The sequence below is a fragment of the Miniopterus schreibersii genome (genome assembly GCF_964146895.1).
Source record: "Miniopterus schreibersii genome assembly, chromosome: 1".
NCBI lineage: Eukaryota > Metazoa > Chordata > Mammalia > Chiroptera > Miniopteridae > Miniopterus > Miniopterus schreibersii.
Genome location: NC_138101.1, coordinates 183,619,522 through 183,640,713, shown reverse-complemented (window position 1 = coordinate 183,640,713; position 21,192 = coordinate 183,619,522). Strand labels below are relative to the sequence as shown.

Below are 21,192 nucleotides of genomic sequence, written 5' to 3'. Positions count from 1 at the left end.
CTCTGGGCTTATGTTAAAGCACGGGAAGAGGTCCAGATCAGGAATGATGCAGAGGACTGGGTGATGGATGGAACCACACGTGTTTTCCAAAGCTGTGGCTTTCACTCCATAGATTCCGCACTGGTTACTGTGATAAGGGACTTCAGATCCCCGTTGCTATGGTTTCCTGAAATAACCAGGAGAACATTCACCCTTCTTCTGTTACAGATGGACTGCTGGGATTAGGATAGGAAGAGCAGGGGTTCTGGAATATATGCTGTCCTGGGAGCAGGCTCCGGCCTCCCTTCGGGGCCAAGCTGCTGTATGAAGGAGGAGGGGTTCGTTTACAGCCAGCAGGAAAGATCTCCCAGGTTGGGGTTAACAAGAGCTGTGTGGCTTCAGCAGGCTGAGGGTGACAGACTAGGAACCCAGAAGTTTCATCATGGCTGCAGGGGCTGTGGGGTTTCCTGTTGGCTGGTTTGGGGCTCCCCTCACCTCTGGTCAGGTTCTTCCCGAATCCGCCGAGGGTGACAGCGGTGGCTGGGGTGGGCTCCAGCCCCGGCTCCCAGAGTTAAGGAGACAAGGCTCACATGTCATGATTCCCGTCCAGCCCATACAACCAGAGCGGGGGAGACTTTATTCCCTTGGGGAGGAGGGTGAGAACAGGAATGAGACGAAGTGTGAACATGGAAGGGGAGGTGCAATACTGATATGAGAAGAGGAAGGACAGAATCTAGTACAACACAGCCCAACACAAACTCAAGGGAGAGGGCGGCCACATTGTCAAGCCTGGGGCCAAGCACACCTGGTTGCTTCTCTCATCAGATTTGAAGAGAAAGTGAAATTTGGGCGGAGCACTAAGATGGGGTGAGAGGGGTCAATACTGATAGATCTGCAGCTGGCATCACGGCAGCCTCGGCAGCCTTGCCTGCCCTGGGGCAGACCTCCAGGCTCCAATCCCACACTCCTCTGGAGGACTTCCCAAAGTGGGATGTCAACACAGCGGAACTCTGACAAAAAGAACACAGACAATCAGCTGGCCCAGCTCTCATCGCCCTGTGCTCCAAGGCCACAGGGTGGGCCTGGGGATGCTGCTGCAGCTAAGCCAAAAAACCCAGACTGGAGGCCCAGGTGCACACAGGCCTCTGGGCAGGCTACTAGCCAGAATTAGACCCATCCCAGGGCCAGGAAGTCAAGTCCCAGCTGGAAGGGGTGGGGTGTGAGATGACAGGGACAAACTGGGCTCTCTCCTCCTCAGAACCCTGGCCCTAGGCTTCACCATTGCACCAGGGGCTGGGGCTACTGCTCTCCCCACTTAGCCAGGCCCAGGGAGGATGGGTTGACTGGTGTGATGGGTGAGGGTGACTACGTATTGAGGCCATGGAAGGGAGAGGATGCAGTTAGGTGGGTGGGCAGGCTTTCTAAACTCAGTTTCCTGGCACCAAACATAAGGAGTCAGGCTTTGGGGAGCAATCACCCCCCCCCACTTGACCCACCTTCATCCAGCAGCTTTCTCTGACCTCACCTTGACCCCTCCTCAGCCAGCAGCCCACACCCTTGGGAGCAGAGGAGCCCATGCTGAGAGCTGGAAGGCAGTCCTGAGTCAGGAGGAGCCAGGCTCCTGTTTCTCACAGAAAGTGAAATGAGGTGATCTGAGGATGGTGACTAAGGCCCCAAGTCCCTGCCTCTGCCTCCCAGAAACTCTGCAATCAGACCAGCCCCAGGGAGCAGAACCTGTGTAAACATGCCCGAAGGGGAGGAGGGGTTGCTACATATGAAAAACAGTTAAAAATAAATTAAAAAGCACCACTGTATCCCTTGGTGGTCTCCACAGGCCCAAGGTCTCAGCTAGGAAGGGGGAGTGCTCGGCATTATCAACTGGAATGATCAGCACCCTCCCTCACAGACAGCAACTGGGTAGACACTTCATTCTGCTTCCTTCTCCCCAGAGGGCCCTGTGGAAGGAACCTGTGGGTTGCAGGATCCTTCTAGGCTCCTGTACTGGGAGCAGCTTCCGTTTTCCTGACCTGAGCTCCCAGCTCCCTCTCACATCTCTTCCCCTCAAGCCCTGTGGTCCACTGTGTGTTGGGGGGGGGGGGGAGGAGGGGGGAGGCTGGGGCCACTTCCCTGCTGAGCAGCCTGCACAAGGCACTCACATCCAGACCCAGAAATGGCCTCATTTCCAGCCCCATGCCTCCCAAAAGTGAGCCATCTGTGTCTCAGGTGAATGTGGCAACATTAGGACCATCACCCCACTCCTTGGAAGCTGGGATGGACGGTGAGTCTAGGGTCACAATGACCCTCAGATTGTTCTGGCTGGGGTATAGCCCAGGGGCAGGTTAAGTACCTCCCGAGGGACCAGTAACCTATGAGGAACCCAAGGGACTGACCAGCTGGCCTCGCTGCTGGGCCTGGCTCTGGGCTAAGAGCTGCTGGTTTGAGAAGCTGCCAGTCCCTGGTGCCTTCCTTAATGGCAGCTACGTCAGCAAAGAAAACCTGTCCTTCCTCCCTTCCTCTTTCTTTCCTTCCTGGGCACCATAGGGTAGGCTGAGAGCTGCACTCTCTCTACTCCACTCTACCCCCTTCTGGTGACCCAGCAACCACAGGGTCTCTAGTCTGCAGGGAGAGTGAGGAAGATGATCATGGGACGGCTGCCCACTCCGGGAGCCTGAGCAGCGAGGCCCCTGGCCTGGCCCAGCCTGCCCTGGGAAGCCCAGAACTTTCATACTTCCCACCTCAAAGCATGTCACTGGACTTCTCCCCAGCACAAGCTCTCTCTACTTCAGAGATGGCAAACAGGCTTTCTCTTTCATGTTGGTTTTTAAAATTTCCTGAATTGATTGCCGACATTTAAAATTCAGTATATTTCACATAAAAATTCAGAGTTCTGGCCTCTTGATAAAATCAGAAAATCTGGCAATGCAGAGCCTGCACTCTGAGCAGTAGCAGCTGCTTTAATGGGGTATATGCCCTCTTTAGTTTGCCACAGTCCCCATCCAGCCCTGCAGTCCTCTTTTTTATCACCTGCCTGGCCCTGCAAGGCATTTGAGTTTACAACTGTAGTTCTGATCCTCCCTTTTTCAGGCTCCCAGCCCCTCTGCAGCCTTACTAACAGCGGCCCCTGGCTGAATCATAGCCTCTCAGTTAACAGAAACCTTAATGGTGCTGTCATCCAGCTACCCATCCATAACCTGAATCCTCTCAACAACTTCCTGACAAGTAGCCATCTAGTCGTTGCTTGAATACCTCCAGCATTAGGGAACTCACTACTCCCCAAGGCAGCCTGACTCTATATTCTCCTCCACATCCTTTCGTCACTTACACCCCTCAGTTCTCAGGCTCTGCCCCTCCTTGGGGGCCACAATGCACCCTTGCCCTACACCTCCTTGTTGCTTAAACTTCTAGAACCTTCCCTCAACCCCATCAACCTCTTTCTACAACCTCTCACCTGCCCGCCAGTTCTCTCATGCCAGACGGGAAGGCTGTGCAGACTCTGGCTGTTCAGGTTCTTCCCTGACAATAGGCCTGATCATCACTGGGACCCCCAAACCTAAATAGACTGCTAAATGATGGGAGGTGGGCCTGGGGCGCAAGCATTCTGGCCTGGTCTTCACTTCCCCAGCAAGGGCTGAGGTAATAGAAAGGTGGGGAGAAGCAGTGCCCACCCCTGGGGATTTCCAAGGGACAGACCCAGGCCTGAGTGTACCACCCTGTCCCCAGCCATAGTTCCTGGACCCATCAGCTCTGCTTAAGCCCCATAATCATGCTGAGCCCAGTGCAAATCTGGACCCTTGGCAAAGCCCAGCCCCTCTGCTGGGATCCATAGCTTCAGCAAGAGGTGGAGCTAAGCTGAGCAAGAAGGGGTAGAGGGAACTCTTCCTCCAGCAGGGGGCGTGCTAGTCTACACAACACCATCTGTTCATGGGGCTGCAAGGGCATGAAGGCTCTCCTGGGCCATGGACTCCCACCCTTGGGGAAAATGTCACTTGTGTCAAGCTCCTGATACGGATCACACAGACCTCTCCCAGGATGCTTCCTACCCTGCTTCCTTTTCCCTGTGTCAAGATGCTGCTAGGGCAGGTGGAAGTGGAGAAACACCTCCACCCCTCTGCCGTCTTGCCACAGGCCTAGTGGGCTGGGAGATTTCCCATACATGGGATGGACCCAAATCCCAGAGTCGCCAGGGGCAGGGGAACCAGCAACCCCTCCTCACCCAGCTGTATGGCAGTTAGTTCTCCTAAGCATAGGCCTGCCAGCCATTGGCAGATCCATTACATTTTTAGTTTTTCCCAAATACCGTAAACTTTAGTTGTCAAGTTAAAAACTCCAAATAAAATACTAACTGCCTCGGGGCCCAATGTTAGGAGGCTTGGCCCAGTGGGAGGGGCAGCAGCTTGGTGGCTGAGCTGGAACACTGTTCCTGCTGCCCTCACCTGCCCCCTCACCAGTCCTTCCTTCCCCATGAGCCAGGCTGCTTCTGGCAGGTGATCCTGGCCCCCAGAAGTGGGCGAGTCTGGGGCGCTGCCACCTGCCTCACACCCGGATCTGGTACCCATTGAGGTCTGGCATGGCTTTGGGCTCGGAAGGCTTCTTCTCACCCGAAGGCCTGCAGAGAGGAGAGAGCAGAGGAGGGAGGGGGTGAGTGGTCCATCAGGGAGGCGGAGGCGGAGGCGGAGGCGGAGGGAGCAAGTGGAGGCTTCCCCCGGTGTCTCCCCCACCCCCATTCTTCAAGGTTTCAGAAGGCAGCAGTAGAGTCTGTGTGGAAGTGTATTTCTGGAATCCCAGCCTGGCTGTGCTGTCCTGAGTGGTCCCTGTACTCTCTTACAGACTCCTGCTGTTTGCCAGAGGTCAGTAACCTGGCTGCAGTTGCCTGTAAAGGTTTCATGTTTAAACCTCTGTGAAGGGACCCCGTTCTCTACATAATCCTCCCAGATCAAAGTGAATGATGCTGGACATTGGAAGCCTACTTGGTGCCCCTAAATCACGCCAGAGAGGTGGCTCCTGAATGACAAGGATATTGAAAGCGAGAACCAGACTGACAGGTAGGAGACAAATCAGAGGTGGTGGCCTGACATTTTAATGGGATGTTTCTGCCATCTAGATAGAGAACAAAACCACAGACTTGCAGGGGCAAAAGTTATGTTCAAAGCAGTCTACCAGCTGCCACCTAATGATCACGCCTTTCCCAACGAGATTCCTGCACTGTCTGGGAGAACTCACTGTCTGGCAGGGGCCTATCCCTCTTCATCCCTCCTCTTCTCCCTCCCACAGAAGCTGGCCTCAGACCTTTTGCCTGGCACCAGGGCAACCTGTGGGTCAGTGAGTATCGCTTTCTCCGGGGAAATGGGACCGCATTGCTGCTGCGAGGTGTCAACACATAAACACACAGTCTGCCATCCCGTATCACCTCCCTCCAGCGGGAGCAAAAGAGAGCAGTGGGAATGAGAAAAGTGGGGTGAAAAAAAGCGGAGATCTAGAAATGAAAGCGTTCTTCTAGCCCCCCAGGCTTGACCCATCACTCACCGCCTTTCACTGCGGCTGTTCCTGCGGTGGGGGCTGGACTGGCTCCGCTGTGGGGAAGACACATCCTTCTTCCGGTCCTTGGTGGGGGAGGGAGGGCCGGTCCCTTTGCCAATCTTGGTGGGGAGAAAAAAACAAAGTCTCACTCCAGGGCCGCCCTCTAGGGCTGCTGCAGAGCCACAGAGCTGTCCTGCTCTGTAGGAGCCACATGTCCTGGTTGCACTTGGCAGGACCCAGGAAGCTTAAGTAACCACTCTGCCCTGTCTCCAGGTCTTCCCCAACCTGTTTCCCAGGCACTAAAACTGCCAGGGCAGGGGTTCCTCAGCAGGGCTGCTCAATCCCACTTGGCCCCTAAAATAGTGTGGATGTGGGAGGACGTCACCAGCCTTTGTGATATTCTAAGAGGCCCTCGAGAAAAGGGCCATTTACTCATGCTGGCAGTTGTGCCATGTCTGAGCTGTGGGCTGGGATCCTACCAGCCCCAAGGGTGACACTGGTTCTCTCTAGCCAATCAGAAGCTCAGACTGGTAGCTATTAAGAAACAATTGAGAAAAGCAAATGAATTACCCTTTATGCAGCAGTCAGCTTGATCTGAATTTTGAAAACATGGGGTACACTGTGGGGATGCTGGAGAGGGGCAAATAATGTGGGGAGTCCCTAGCACTAAAGAGATAGAAAATCATAGCACTAAAGACTAGGTAACCATTGGTTTCAACTCTAGGTTCAAATTGTTCCCTTGAAGATGCAAAATACTGGCAACTAGAACTACAGGGGGGGGGCAGCTCACAGCAGAGGAGAACGGCCCCTGAAAGTGGCAGGCCTGCTGCAGCCAGCTTCTGTCCTGGGGGAAGGTGCTTTCACCCCATACGGTCATGGCCTAGGGGCTGGCAGGGCAGGGCCGCCAGGGGCAGGACTGTGGGGAGCATCAGTGGATGTGAAAGTACTAAGGTCATGGTTTCGGTATGAGGCTACCACGAGGGACAGTCACAGCACAGCACTGACTGAGCAATGGGGAGGGGCTGAACACCCAGGGAGGGCCTGGAAGACCCCAGGGGAGGCACCCTCAGTCCAGGGCTCTGCCTACTGTAAAGCTGGGGGGGGGTGGGGGCAAACTCCTCAACAGCTGAAACCAGCTGCTCAGGGGCAGCAGCCCCTCCCACCCCTGTTCACTGGGATGGGAACCATCTCATTGTCTTCCCAGGGTCTGACTTCCTTTTACTGACTTCCTTCTAGTCCTTTATTGGAGGGGGGGTGTCTAGGGGTCAAGAGTCAGGATGCACAGGGGGTGATGGAGGCCACTTGCACCCAACCCCACCATTCCTTCCAGACAGGCTGTGACTTCCCACCAGTGGATCTTTACTCACAGATCTCTACCCTCCACCTGGAGTGTCGTGCTGGCCCTTCAAGTGTTCAAGGCCCGCCCTCTCCCCAAACCCAGCTCACTTGCTGCCTCCTTTTGGAGCCTTCCTTGGCCTGCCCACCTGAGGGGACTGTCTCAACAATAGTGATCTCTGAGCAAAGACACTGCTGAAACTTCCCAGCCACCATCTCCTCGAACCACCTCTGCTGGGGTGGCAATGAGGGTGAGGAAGGTGGCATTCCCTGTAGGAGTGTCCCACTAGGAAGCGGCAGCCCTTTTATTTCCACCCCGGGGAAGGGGGCCTTTTGCGCAGGGTCAAGGCCCGCCCGCACTGACCTTGAGCCGCATGTCGCGGGCATGTCGCTCCAGCTCCTTGCGGAAGTCCTCGCGGCCCAGCCTGTCCACGTCCAGGACCGAGTGTTTCCACTCGATCTGCTCCACACTGTGCGGGTCATGGGACACGCACTGGCCCAGCTTCACTTTCTTCAGCACATGCCAGCAGCGGCCGTAGGCGGCCTCGTAGTCCAGCACTAGGTCGCTGAGCGTGCGGAAGGCCGGGGGCTTGTACATCAGGTCCTCGCGCCGGCTCATGCCCAGGGCCCCGTAGCGGCCCCCGAAGTTCACCCCCAGCACAATGTGGCGGAAGTAGTTCCCTGAGAAGTAGCTCTTGAAGCTGATGGGGAAGCGTTCCAGGGTGGGCATGCTGTTGGTGAGGTAACTGGCCACGTCGGCTCAGCTAAGGAAGCAGCCAGGGAGCAGGGCAGGGCCAGCGCGCAGGGGCAGGATTGGGACTGAATGCCCCCCACCCCAGGGAACAGTCGGTATGAGGGCCCCTAGGCCCCTAATGCCATGCCTTGCTCACCACCATATCCTGTTGTCTAACCTTGAGCCTGGCATACAGCAAGTGCTCAATAAACTGCATCTCTAGGGGGCAGGGTCCTAGTGATTAGTGGCGGCTGCTATGATGTCAAGCACGGCTCACAAAATAACTGCTAATAGTGAGTCCTTTACTCCACACTGCAGGGCTCTCCAAAGTCCTTGTGGCTGGAGGAGGCATGAGAGAGGCCTGCTGGCTGCAACCACTGCCCCCCTTCTCCCTCCCTCCTTCCGTCAGGCACACACACATTTCCCCTCACCCCTACATTCTCTCGCAGGCCGTTTGTTCTCACATTGTCTTTCTCTCTCACGCATACATTTTCTCACAGATGCAGACAATTCTGTTCTTTCACTCCCCCCCTCCCCCCTTACTGCCCATTGCCCTGCAAATAAACCCAGCCTGTTCCCACAGCATAGGAGGCCAATGCCGCCAGGCCCAGCGGCTCACTCCAGCCTCCTCCCTCCCTCGCCCCACGGCCTCAACCTCTCCACCCACCTGGATTTCCCACCTTCTGCACTAGCTTTTCCCAGAGGGCTGCTCCCTGCCAGCCCTCGACTGGCTCCTCCTCATGCCTTAGGCGTGGCCGTCATCACTGACCTCCCTTTCCCCAAGGCACACTCCCCACAATCTGTAATTATTTTCCTTATTTGTTTACTTGCTTATTTTCTGTCTCCCTGGCTGGATTATACACTTCTGAGAAAGGGAACCTTGTCTGTCATTTTCTTTGCTGTATCTCTGGGGCCCAGCCTGAAGGCAGGCACATAATAGTTACTCAATAAAACTCTTCTTGAATGAATGGGTAGAAGATGAATGAGGTGAAAGCTTCGCGTAGATACTGTGTACAGGCGCCAAGTGTCCTACATGTACCCACTCATTCAATTGTCTTAGCAACATGTCAGACAGGTACTACCATCGTCTCCTTTTGCAAAGGAAGCTGTCGAGGCTCAGAGATGTTAAGGAACTTGCTAGGGGTCACACAGTAAACAGGTGGCAGGATTAGGATTTGGGATCCTAAAGTCTATGCTCTGTCATTACAGTCCTTACTGAGCAGATCCCTTGCAAGTCACCAAGGACACAGAGATGAGCAAGGCACAGGTTTAGAGAGCAGAGGGTGAGGCACAGGGATAAACTCAGTCCATTGGCCACCAGGTGTGCAGTGACTAAGGGATTCACTGTGGAGACACTGGGGAGGTCCTCTGCCCAGATGAAGGGTTTTCCTGTTTTCTTCCTGCCCACAAGCCACCAGGTAACCCATGAAAGGCCTCTGAGATGACATGACCCTGTGTGGACCAGCTTCTGTGGGTCTGGGGGGAGGGGAGGTGTCTCCCTATTCAATATGGGTGGGAGCCCCACTTTGGTGTGTGATACTGAAGGAGAAGCAATACGAAGGTGCTGGCAGTGGCCTAAAGTTCTCAGGCTGGCCTTGTGCTCGTATCAGCAAAGGACCCTTTAGCCAGGGCAATGCGTGTCAGGCTCTGGGAAATAGGAAATGACCGCCACAGAAGTGTTAGCGCTTGGGACCTCAGGGGGAGGGGCACTAGCCCCCACTCCCGCAGTCACGTCTGTGGGGGAGTGGCCCCCTTGGACTACAGTCCTCCCCTTGACCATCTTCTCCCCGACCTATTCTAGCGAGTGGACTCCCTGTTCTGCTGGATACCCTCTGTCCTCCTTGCGCACTGAGCCAGGTGCCCGCCCCCGAGGTGGCACACAGAATTATTTAAAAGCCTATGGTGCTATGGGGAAGGGGGAGATGTGTGAGATACAGAGATGAATCAAGATTGGCCTTGAACTGATAAACTGAGTGCTGGGCATATGAGATTTATTATATTGCTCTATGTTCATACCAGATTAAATTTTTCTATAGTAAAACAAAACAACAAAAAGGGGCATGGCTCTGGCAAGAACCAATCAGGTCGGAGAACTGGCCATATACACCTGCCTCCACACCCTGCCCGAACTGGGGGCTTGTCTGCCCACCTTGTGGCCCAGCTATAGGTCCCAGTTCTGCCCTTTGGGTGGGAGTGACTGATAAACAGTTTGCTTTTTATTTTTTTTAAGGCAGGCAGCTCTGTTTCAAAGATCCCAAACGTCATCTCCACAAATCATCATGTCCTGGAAATGCCAACATTTGGGCATTCAACCTGCTTTTCTCAGACCGTTTGGTTCTTGGAAACGGCACAGCAGCCTTTGTGAGACAATGTGCCCTGATTTGGGGTTCAGAGAACAGGGTCACTATATCCACATGACTCAAAAAAGAGCTTCCCAGTAAATATGGGGAGTTAGCAACTGAGGCATGGGGGATTGAGACCCCTCAAGCCCCTTCACCTTGAAGCCAAGTTCATGACTGCTGGGAGAGAGAGCCGGGAGGTCCCTGGAGCCCATTCAACCCTCCCCTTGCAGAGGAGGAAGCTGGGGCCCAGAGGGGCGGAGCACATGCCTGCTCTCCCTCCCCCCAGGCCTCCCAGGGCTGAGGAAGGATACATTCCCAGGATCACGGCTTCCAGGCATTTGATTGGCAGAGCCTCTTTGGTCATTTCCTTGGCCAGGTCCATCAGCCTGGAGTGGGGTGGGGGTGGGGGCAGGGAGGCAGAGACATGAGGACAGAGCCTCTAGCCCTTTCCAGTGGGGGAGTGTCAGGAGGGGGCAGGTGGATTAGAAATGCCAGAAGAACAGAGACCTATCTCCCTTCCAAGCTGCCTCAGCTCAGCCCCAGCACCTCCCTTCCCTCCCCCATGTCCATCTTGAGCCAGAGAGGGTGGGAAAAGAGGCAGCCAACTAAAGATAAGGAAGGAGACTCCTTCCCTTCCCTCCTTTCACTTCCTCCTCCCACCCCAGGCCCCTGACCTCTGGGGGCGGGGAGCATGAATGGGGAGCACACAGTCACAGGCGGCTCTTTGACAGCTACTGAGCTGGGGGCCTTCTGCCATGGTGGTGCGGGCGGTGGGAAAGCATGCCAGGGATGCTGGGAACTGTCGCATTGATCCTGTCCCTTCTGAAGCACAGCAGATGCCCTGATCCAACCATGGTGTCTCCAAAGGGCTTATAACTGATTGCAACTGCTCCCCCACAGCTGGCCAGCTGCCCGAGTCCTGGACGCGGCATCTCAGGCAGTTAGCCCGGCAACTCCCCATTCAGGCCACTTTAAGAAAGCCTGTTCCTGAGGCCTGGTTCTTCCTTCCTCTCTGAGCGCTGCCTCCAGGTCTAGGAATGCAGCCTGGCCCCTGGCTTTGCCCAGGAGGGTGCTGGGCTCCTCCACCCACTGAGGCTGGAGCTGGGCCCGTCACACAGCAGCCATAGCACAACATGAGAAGAGCTTTTAGGGTGAGGGAGGCTGGATTCCAGCAGGGGCTCGGAGAGGGTAATTAAGTAACTCAGCTAATATACCACTTAAAGCATTCTTCGCAAGAAAGCAAACATGGACAGATTATGTGTGGAGCAAGATGTAAAAGCTACATTAATTTTGAAAATACAGCGTTTGAAGTCTGTGGACAGTGTTGGGCTGAGCCCCCAGACCCAGTGAGGAAGCAACATTCACTCCTCACTCTCCTTTGCCCTGGGGCTTCTGCAGGGCCAAGCCAGCCAGGAGTCTACACGTCTGATGGTAGACTAAGAAGTGAGAGATGCAGTGGGGTCCCTGTTGCTGAGACACTGGCCTTGTACTAAATGAGCAGAAGAGAGTCCAGTAAGGCAAACGGGGTGACGCACAGGTTGCCTGCAATGGGGAGATCTCTCTCCTGCTAGGCTCGCCTCTCATTAAAAAAATAAATAAATAAGGCTTATACACAGACTTCTACCTGGGACCACCCTGTTATTACCAAGGCAAGCTGGGGGCTGCCCGTCACCCTGCCAGCCCAGCATGGGGGCCCTGGTGTTATCTCAGTCAGAGTTCTTCATGGCATCCCAGGGCCCCTGCAGTGCTCGGTGAAGGAGATGTGGCACTGCAGGGGGACACTTGCTCCTGCTGGCGTGCTCCCTCGGGAGAGGCCCTGCCTGCCTCACAAGCTCCCACCCAAAGGCCCCCTGAGGGGCTCCAACCCACGGAGGAGCACAGTCAGCCTTGGTGCAGAGGGATAGTGCATGCCCACACTTACCCTGTGAGGGGTCTGCTCTTCTTAATTTCAAAGAACTGGGTCCCTGTGTGATTGTACCTGTGATGCTGGTTAAGGGCTTTCTGGCTTGGTCTGGAAGAGGTGTGTCCCACCTCCCCCACCCATCCTCCAGACCCTGGGGCCTAGCACTCCCCAAAGTGCAGGCTGAGGGCAGACCCTATAATTCTTGAGAGGCACCTGGGAGGATGCTCCAGACCTGATTGTCTGGAGGGGAGAGAAGGGCACAGCACATGTGGTTCTTCTTCCCCACACGGTCCCTCTCTGTCCTCTCTGGCTTCCACCCTTGCTCTCCCTTGGCCTTACCTCCCAGGAAGGGCGCCATGGAGCAGGCAACCAGGTCAGCCAGGGCTGGGAAAGTGGCTGAGCTCTTGACAGCTGAGAAGCAAAATGAACCAAGAGGAGAAAGCTGGGGGGAAGAGGGGGCGTGTGCAGTGCAGCTAAACTGCCGGGTGCTCTTCCCCTCTCCAGGCCGAAATTTCCGCACTGACGAAGGGCTGGAACCGAATTTCAGTAATTGGCCTGCCTTTTCTCCTGCTTAGGACATGGTCATTCCATTTCTGCCTCACCTGCAGCTAACAGGGCTGGGGGAGAGAACCCAGGACATGCAGGGCAGAGAGCAGAAGGCAGAGGGGCCCAGAGCAGGGACACTGTGCAATCTGGGGCTCAGGGGGTCCAGCTCTTTCATTGTTGGGCAACTGGTCCCCTGCCAGGGAAGAAACAGGTAAAGAACCTGGAGAACATCCCAAGATGTGGATGTTATCTCCTGGAGTATAAAATCTTTTTTCTCCTCTATCTGCCCCCCAACCCCTGACCCCCACTGCCTTTAAAACTACTAGTTTTTAAACTTCCCCAAGGCAGCTTTCCTTCTCTCCTTCTGCTGGGATGGATGGACAGCAGAGGAGGTCTGGGCTGGTGGACCTAGACTTGGCCACCCACCAGCAGGTAACTCAGGAGACATTTGCCCCATCACATGGAGATGGAAGTGGGTGGCAGAGAGTGGGCCTGGCACTCATCAAAGTCCCTCCGGTACCTGGGAGGACTCAGGCTGGGCTTGCACAACTCCAGGGGCGCAGAGATACCACGTGAATGGTGGCCCTGGAGCTGTGGCATGAGGCTGCTCTGTGGATACCTCTCCAGCCCAATCTGAAAACAAGCCCCACTCAGTCTTTGACCCCAGCATGCCAGCCAGACGGTGGCCATGACCCTGGACCTGGGAGGATACTGCAGCTCCCTGATGTAGCGCTGCACGGCTTCCAGGCGCTCAGGGACAGGCGTGGAGGGCTGGAACGTAGGCACAATCGGTATGGGAATCTAGGGACAGAGAAAGACCCTGGTCACAGAGGAAGGCTCACCCCGGAGCTTCCAGCCCTCTGGACACCCAGACTATCCCCCAGAGAAGCCAATGCCGAGGGGGCCTCCCCACTTCCCTCCTGCTCTGAGCCTGTCTCCTTGGCAACACTTTATGCAGCCCCCCCCCCCCCCCCGTGGCCATTCCTCTCCCTCCCTGCACTTAACAGCGTTCCTAATTTGGAGCTTATGTTGATGTTCCAATTTTGTGTTTCTTTAATAATTTTAGAAAAACAGAGGTTGACTCACCAACTGTTTTGAATTTTAAATATTCATTAACTTTAAGGCTTAACAAGAATGTCAATATTGCGGTTAAGTTCATTTGGATGTGGGGCTCGTTCTGGTTCAAGTGCTGGATCAAAACTGGTTTACCTGGTGTTCCATCCTCTCAGGGCCTACCTGGGCTGGGGGAGCACTTCAGTGAGGGATGAGCACACCCTCCACAGAAGGTGTCACCCCCCTATCAAGGCACACTCCCCAGGCTTTCAGCTCCACCCCGAACTGGAGCAAGTTAGTGGTGGCAGGCCAGAGGGACATGTTTTGTAACAGGTCTTGCTGTGGCTCTACTTGCTACAGTGTAGCCACTTTGGAGGGTTTCATGGAGGCACAGAAACCCTCGCTCCCCTTCACAACTTCCCTTTCCTGCCAACTCCACACCTGTAAGCAACGCCGGTGACCAGGTCACCAGGCAGTCTCCCACCAGGGCTTAGCCCAGGAAGGGGAGAGATGGGGGTGTTGGGCAGGCACCTCCTGATGGCTGGACACTGACAGGCGTGTGCTGCCAGGAGTTAAGGTCAGAAGCTGCAGATCCCTGATGCTGTCCCCTCAACAGTCAGGCAGTCTCCAGGGAAAGGGGCACCGTGGAGGTATAGGTCCTCAGGCCCTAGGCCCCCCCTGACCAGGGGAGCCCAAATCCTGGCATAGCTGCAACAGGTCAGCGAGGCCGAGAAGGCAGAGAAGCATAAGCTAGGGTCCTCTGGGGCCACAGAACAGACTTCTTTGGGCAGAAGAACCAGGTTTCCAGGAATAAGTCCCACTCCTCAGGGCTTTCCCTTGGCTACCAGCACTGCCAGCTGTGAGGTGGCCTTGGGCTCCTCACAGAGAGAGGTCCCACCCTCTTGCCCCAGGTCCCCACCAAGCCCCTCCTCCCACAGAACCCACCCAGCAGGCTGGGGCTGAGTCACAGTCTGGTGGGTAGGGGGGTATGTGAAGGGAAGGGGTAAAGAAGGGCTGGGGTGGGGAGGCCCTCCCTGTAGTGAGATGCTGAGCCCACAGGGCACAGCCTTTTTAATAACATGGCTGCAGTGTCTGGGGCTCTGACCTGAGGGAAGTGACACAGTGATCACCACACCCTCCTGTCTGGGGTGCTGCCGATGGCCAGGGGTCCCAGGAGAGCCTGTTATAGACACCTACTCACTCCAAAGGCCCAGACGCAGGAGGGATGGCCTAGGAGTGGCTCTGCAGGAACTTCCTCTCCCCGGGGCGCTGGTCCCCTCCTCCGCCTGGGCAGTACCCCAGCTGACAGCTCTGTCTGGAAGAAGCTATTTCCCCTTTCACATCCCACAGCTGCCTAAACTGGCACCACTACTTACAGTCACCAAGGGGATAAAGGTCCCGGGATGGGGGGAGTATCCTGTTCCAGCCTGAGCACCCTGTGCCAACGGGCCCCAGAGCTCATGGAGGGCCTGGCCTTACCTCCCGTGTCAGGATGTGGGGTGGGTGGTGGGTAAGGAATTACTTCGCACTTGACTATAAACAGGATGGAACCTGACCTCCTCAGGAGGAAGGTCCCTGAGAGGCCACCTCCACTTCTCAAGGGAGGGCATCCAGTGATTTCCAGGAGCTTGGGCTACAGACTGTAAGTGCACCCTCCCTTGAGACACTCCAACAAGGAGGGAGCTGCAGTCCAAGGGTCCTTTGCCTAAGAGGACCTGCCAGAGCTGGGCAGCACCACAAAGACATCCCCTGCCATCCAGACAGAGGAGCCAGGAACTGGCTGCTCTGGGAGAAGGAAATGACTCGGAAAGAGTGAAAAAAGACCTGGGATCACAAGCAGGGTCTCGGAGGCACCACCACTGAGGCTTAGCTGGAAGGAGCTGGCCGGCCAGCTCTACAACATGATTCAGGCTAACTTGCGTTAACCACTGCAGACAATGCAGACACCGTTCTTCCAAATGTTCATACAAACATGCACTCATTTGCTCAGGAACAAATAAACAAGTTTCTGCAAGTCCAGTTGACCAGGCCCACTTTAGGACTGGTAGCCTGGGTTTGCCCCAACCCCCACCTCCAAACCAGGAGCCAGGACATGCTTCCTCACTGTTGAGGGTCAGGGTAGAGTGGCGGTGAGTGACATTGGCTTCCCAGACCTCTTTAGGGACAACGCCTCCTCCACTACCAAGGCCCAGGGTTAACCTGCTGCAGGAACCCCTGAAGTCCTGAGTTCTGTTTAGTCATTCCCCCTGACGAAGTCTGTTTTAGTCCAGTACAATAGGGAGGCTTGGGGAGGTAGGACAGCCCAACAGCCGAGTGTGTGGGCAAAAAGCAGGACAGCCTAGAGGTTGACAGAGCAGTTCCAGAACCAGACCGTAATCATCTAAATCTCTGCCCCGCCACTCACTGTCTGGCATCAAGCTCCTTAATGTGTCTGTGCCTCACACGCCTTGTTTGTAAAAGGAGCATCATAACAGAACCAACCTCAAAGAGACAATGAGATGCTCATGTCAAGGCCTCAGAACAGGGTCAGGCACACAGCAAAGCTCAGCTCCTGCTCACTGTCACTGTTGCTCCGGTGCGCACCAAAGCTCCTGGTCAGCACATGCTGACCCAACGTCCAGATTTGTATTCTGTAGGAGCCCCATGGCCAGAGACACAGCCAGAAGACATTCAGCAGCTGGCTCTGGGATGAGTGGCCACTGAGCTTTTAAAGGTGGTGGCAGCTTGGAACATCAAGATGTGTTCTTATGAAGGAGGAACACAAACTGTTCCTGGATCTGGGATCCTTTTAGAAACGGCTGCCCTTTAACGTACCGGTACCATCCTTTTAGTGGACGTTTCCCCAAAAAGCCTGTAGGGTGCCTGCACCCTGAGTCCTTGCTCCATTTGTTGGGTATGAATTACGTGCTCACCTGTTTCACGTGCTTTTATTTCATCAGTTCCTCCCAACATCCTCGGAAATGGATATTGCTATTACTCCCATTTTATAGCTGAGAAAACAGAGGCATGAGGAGCTTGCAGACATTCCCCACATTCCTCACATAAGTCATCATGGGAGAACCAGGATTTTAACATGGCAGAGCTCTCCTTTTTATCACACTACACGACAGGGATGGCAGGAATCCTGGACTCAACCACCTACAGGGGCCGCTCAGGTACCAAATGGGGAAGGCAGGCTGGGAGTGAGTGGTGGAGACTGTAGCCAACAGGAGGAGGGGGAACCACTCCTCAGCACCAGCTGCCACTGCCATGTGTGAGCGAAGATTCTCTGTGCCCAGATCTTCTCATTTTCTGAAAAGATGCCAAAAATCTGGATCTTCAAAATCTCCCAATTTTAAATTTTAACTCAAGTGGTCTTCTAAAACATTGTGCTGTCCCAACAAAATATCTCTTGGGCTCACTATGGTGTGACCTCTGCATAGAATGTCTCTGTGCCAGCTCTAAGGACATGGCTACTTGGGGAGGGGACCGTCCAGTGGCCAGTCTACTCTGCTACTGGGACTGTGGGATCCAACCACAAACTCTGGGGCTGCTTCCTACTCTGGGACAAGGTGATGAGGAACCCCACAGAGACCTGGGTGGGTTTTCTGTCTCTGATACTTTTTTCTGTGGTTTGAGGAGGGGAAGTTTTGAATTTTCCCAATCTTCTCACAAAATTCCTTTGACATACTAAGTCATGACACACACTCCTCCACGGACAACAGCTTCAATCCTTGATTTGTATCTTTCCTAGACATGAAGGTTGAGGATGACTAGATGACATTATAGACCAGTCACTAATAAACTCACTGATTTTTTTTTTAGTCTCCAGGAGAACCATTCACATTCTTTTATAACCTAGTTTAGACATAAGCAAGATGTCTGGAGAACTATCTACTAAACACCAACGTGTTCATGTGGGAGAAACTGGGAGAAACTCTGGCCCCATTGGTACATATGCTCTGAGTAAAATCTAGCCTCCCCTCCTGATGAAGGACATGAAAAAGGAAATGGACATTCAATAACCAGTTTTGGTTTGAGGCTTTAGTTTGTCAAATGCTTTAACACACAAATGCTTTAATCTTCACCACAATCAACCCATATGACAGATGAGAAAACTGTGGCTTAAATAGGTTCAAGGGACCTGCTTAAGGTCAGATAGATAGGTGAGCAATCTGGACACAATGGTCATATCCTTTGACTCGATACTTTTTCTTTTGGGAATTTATCTTAAGGAAATAACCAGAAATGGCCCCCCGAATTTACATTTTTAAAATGTTCACCACAGTGTTCATTTTAAGAATACGTTATTGGAAAAAATGTCTATCCATAGTGGATTAGCTAAATAAATTTGGAGTTAGTAGAGGGCAACTGTGTATCCCTTCAAAATCAATCCACATTTTATTTCCTCAGGAAACATTAGGCAGTTGCTCAAACTTCCACCTCTGAGTTCCCTTTTCCCAGAAAGCAATTTCTCATGATTCTACCAATAACTTGGTAAAGACAAAACGGGACACTTGTCTCTGTCTAATCCACTGGAACTGCCACTCTCCCCAGCCTCCTTCCTTCTCACCTGAGCAAGCAGGACTAACCTCTGGGTTCTGACCTCTGTCCAAAGGGCTTTTCTTTGGGGATTTCAGGCCTCTGCATTTGGCAGAGTGCTTCTTTAGTTAACTTGACCATAAATGTTAGAGAGAAAAAGTCAGGCATGTATTTCCACTGTATAGCACGGAAAGTCTCAAGTGGCCTTTTATTGAGCAAACTCATATAAGTGCCTGTTCTGTGCCAGGCACATAGGAACCTCAGAGAGACAAAGATGAATTAGACACAGCCTCAGCCTTTACAGGTGACACAACTGAAGACAGCCCTTATGAAGGATTTCCAGCCATACACAGAAAACTTATTTAACTTTACCCCTCTCCATGGGCCCTCTTTTATTTTTTATTTTTTTAAAGGAAGGAGAGGGATAGATCGGATGCCTCCTGCACGCCTCCCATTGGAGAATTCGGCCAGCAGCCCCAGCATGTGTCCTGACCTGGAACTGACCCAGCAACCTTTTGGTGCAACATCCAACCAACTGAGCCGCACCGGCCAGGCCACCATGGGCCCTCTTCTAACTGTCCCAATCTAGTGTCCAGCAGAGCAGATGACCTGGAACCCAAAGACTAGAGATGGGTCCCAGCTCTACCACTCATTGGCTATGGGACCCTGAGTTCTGACTTGAGTTTTCATATTTCCCATCTGGAAAGTGGGGCCCCAAACTACACTGACTTCACAAGACTGCTGGGGAACTCAGTGACATAACGCATGAAAATATTTTTCAATATATGAAGCCCTCTATCCTTGTTAGTCATTCATCTCTCTCTGCCCACAGTTCTCTGGTTCAGCAAATAAGACGTCAATCCACATTAGTGTATTTGTTAATCTGCTGCCCTGCCCACAAAACATGAGCATTTTAAAAGCGACAGTAGAGGGCCTCCTGGAAATCGCGCATGTGGACCTCACAGAACCACCTCGACTGCGGCTGGGAGAAAGTTCTTCTGGACAGGTACAACCTGTCTGTATTTTTAAAATCTTACCATGACAGTGGTCCCCTCCCCCACCAAGGAAAGTGGGGCTTTGCTCTCCCAACCTCAAGGTCATGAAAACCCTAGATCCCCACCCCTCCCCGCAACACACACACACACACCTCTCACCTTGGGCAGGTCCGTGGCCCCACGGATCCGCTGGGCCACCTTTTCTCCATCGGGGTGGATCTTGGCCACGTGCTTCCACATCCTCTCCCAGGTGGCCTCGTCCACAGGCAGTCCCCCCCGGTTGACATAGAAGGGGACCCCTCCATCTCGCAGGTCCTCTTCCCCTTCCTCCTCTGGCTCGTCGTCTCTCTGGGCTGAGGCCCCTTCGCTGGTCTCCAAACGCCTGGCCCCAGAGGAGGCAGCAGCCGAGGTGGCGGGGGCAGCACTGCCCCCCACCACCTTCTTCCCGCCTGGCATCCCCAAATCCTTGACGGGGCAGAAGAATGTCTCGGGAGGCAGGAAAAAAAATAAGGTGGCTCACAGGAGGCCCTCCCCACGCCAGCTGCGGAGACAACACATGGCCAAACAGAGCGCAAGGCGCCTTTAAGAAACCAGGGCGTGGCTCCGGTACAATAAAATACTACTCGGTAAGAAAAGAAATCAGCGCCTCAGCGTGAAGTGGGGGGCGGAGGGGGCTGGTGGTCTGGGGTCAGCCTTAGAGGCCTTGTACTATTAGAAATACGGGATAAAGAGGACACACCCCAACCTGGGAGCCTTCAGAAAGCACCCCCGCTTGACAGCGAGGACAATGACTGGCAGCAGTCTGGGCTTGCAGAGAGGAGAAATATGGGGGGGGGGGCGATCTGAAGCCAGACAGCTCAGGCCTGGGGCCACGGAGAGGGTCAAGGCACCGGTGCCCACGCTGGCTGGGCTCTCCAGGTTCTAGTTTTGGAGAGAACAAATTCTCCAGAATATCGCACGCTCACACCTGCGCGCGCTCCGGGGGTGGGGGGCACCGGGGAGACTTCAGGCCGCATCAGCTCTGAGCCGGGACCCCCACACCCCCGACCCGGGGGGGGGGCGAGGGGGCGCGACTTCTTCACCACGACCAGTCCGGGAGCCAAGACTCGCAGCTGGCGGGGCGCCGGGCGGGGGCACGCGCCGCTGCGCACATTCCACGCCCGCAGCCAGCTCCCCGCACAAAGTGGGCTTTGTGCCTGCCCCCGGCCCCTCACTCCCGGGACGCCGCAGCGGAGCCCCCAGGAGGGGGAAGGGCGCGGCGGGGAAAGCCCGGGCTCCGCCGGTCCCCAGCCGGGCGCGTCTCAGCGGGCAGAAGGCGGGCACCCGGCGCGGCGCTGAGCCAGCCGAGCCATCACGGGCGCGGGTCCCTTTCCGGGGCCCGGGGCTCAGCAGGGTCGCCTCGGGCGGCGCGCAGGGGCCGGGCCGAGGGCACCGAGCGGCGGGCTCGGGCTGCGGGGTCGCCGCCCAGGACCGGCTGCAGCATGGGCGGTGGCGCGGCCGGGCGGGCGAAGGATGCTCCGCGGCTGCTCGCTCGGGCTCCTGCGGCCGCGGCTAAGCGGGCGGAGAAAGGACCGCGGGGCGGGGAGGTCGAGCCCGGAGGCTCGCGCAGCCCCGCTCCGCGGATGGAGCTGGATGCGAGTGATAAACCCCGGCGACCGCGAGCTGCGCTAGTCCCCGGAGAGCAGCCTGCCGAGCGCCGGGTGCACGGACGGGTCGCGACTCCGCGGCTGGGCGAAGCCGGGGCGGCCGCCGTCCCAGGCGCCCCAGGGCGCAGCTGCCGCGGGCCGCATCCCCTGCCCTCCCACCGCCCACCCGCCGGGCGCCCGCCCGCGCCGCGCATGCGCCCTGTCCCCCCCTTAAAGGGCCCGCGCGTTCCCGCGGGGTTTCCCTCCTCCCGCCGCCCCCTCCCTCCAGTCACCTCTGGGACCCCGCTGCGCGTTCGCTCACCTCTTACCCCCCTCTCCCCGCGCCGCGAAGCCGGTGCGGAGCTGCGGAAGAAGTTTGCGACGTGCCCAGCTGTGCGCAAACTCCAGGGCGATTCCCGGCCCGGGGGGCGCGCGGCCGGGAGTTTCCTAAGGGGAGCGCCTCGCGGGGACCCGCAGGGTGTAGAAGCGAGAGCATGGCCTGGAAGACCCGGGCTCTAGGCCGGATTCAGCGCCTCTTTCCCTGTGGGACATCCGACAGGCCACTCCTCTCTGTGGGCCTCAGTTTCCCAGTGAGTCAGCGGAGCCCAGCCGGCGCGCGCTCCTGAAAGGTGTATACCTGGGG

The 21,192-nt window shown here is 55.5% G+C and overlaps 1 protein-coding gene across 1 annotated transcript; it reads right to left on the bottom strand.

Moving 5' to 3' along the window:
- Positions 1 to 2,901: 2,901 nt before the first annotated feature.
- VASH1 (vasohibin 1) lies at positions 2,902 to 20,716 on the bottom strand. Its single transcript, XM_081151525.1, has 7 exons — positions 19,084 to 20,716; positions 13,068 to 13,156; positions 11,828 to 11,884; positions 10,218 to 10,292; positions 7,196 to 7,577; positions 5,503 to 5,615; positions 2,902 to 4,585 (listed from the first exon to the last, which is right to left on the bottom strand). The coding sequence occupies exons 1-7, from the start codon at positions 19,378 to 19,380 to the stop codon at positions 4,513 to 4,515; spliced, it is 1,086 nt and encodes a 361-aa protein (XP_081007651.1). The 5' UTR covers positions 19,381 to 20,716; the 3' UTR covers positions 2,902 to 4,512.
- Positions 20,717 to 21,192: the final 476 nt, after the last annotated feature.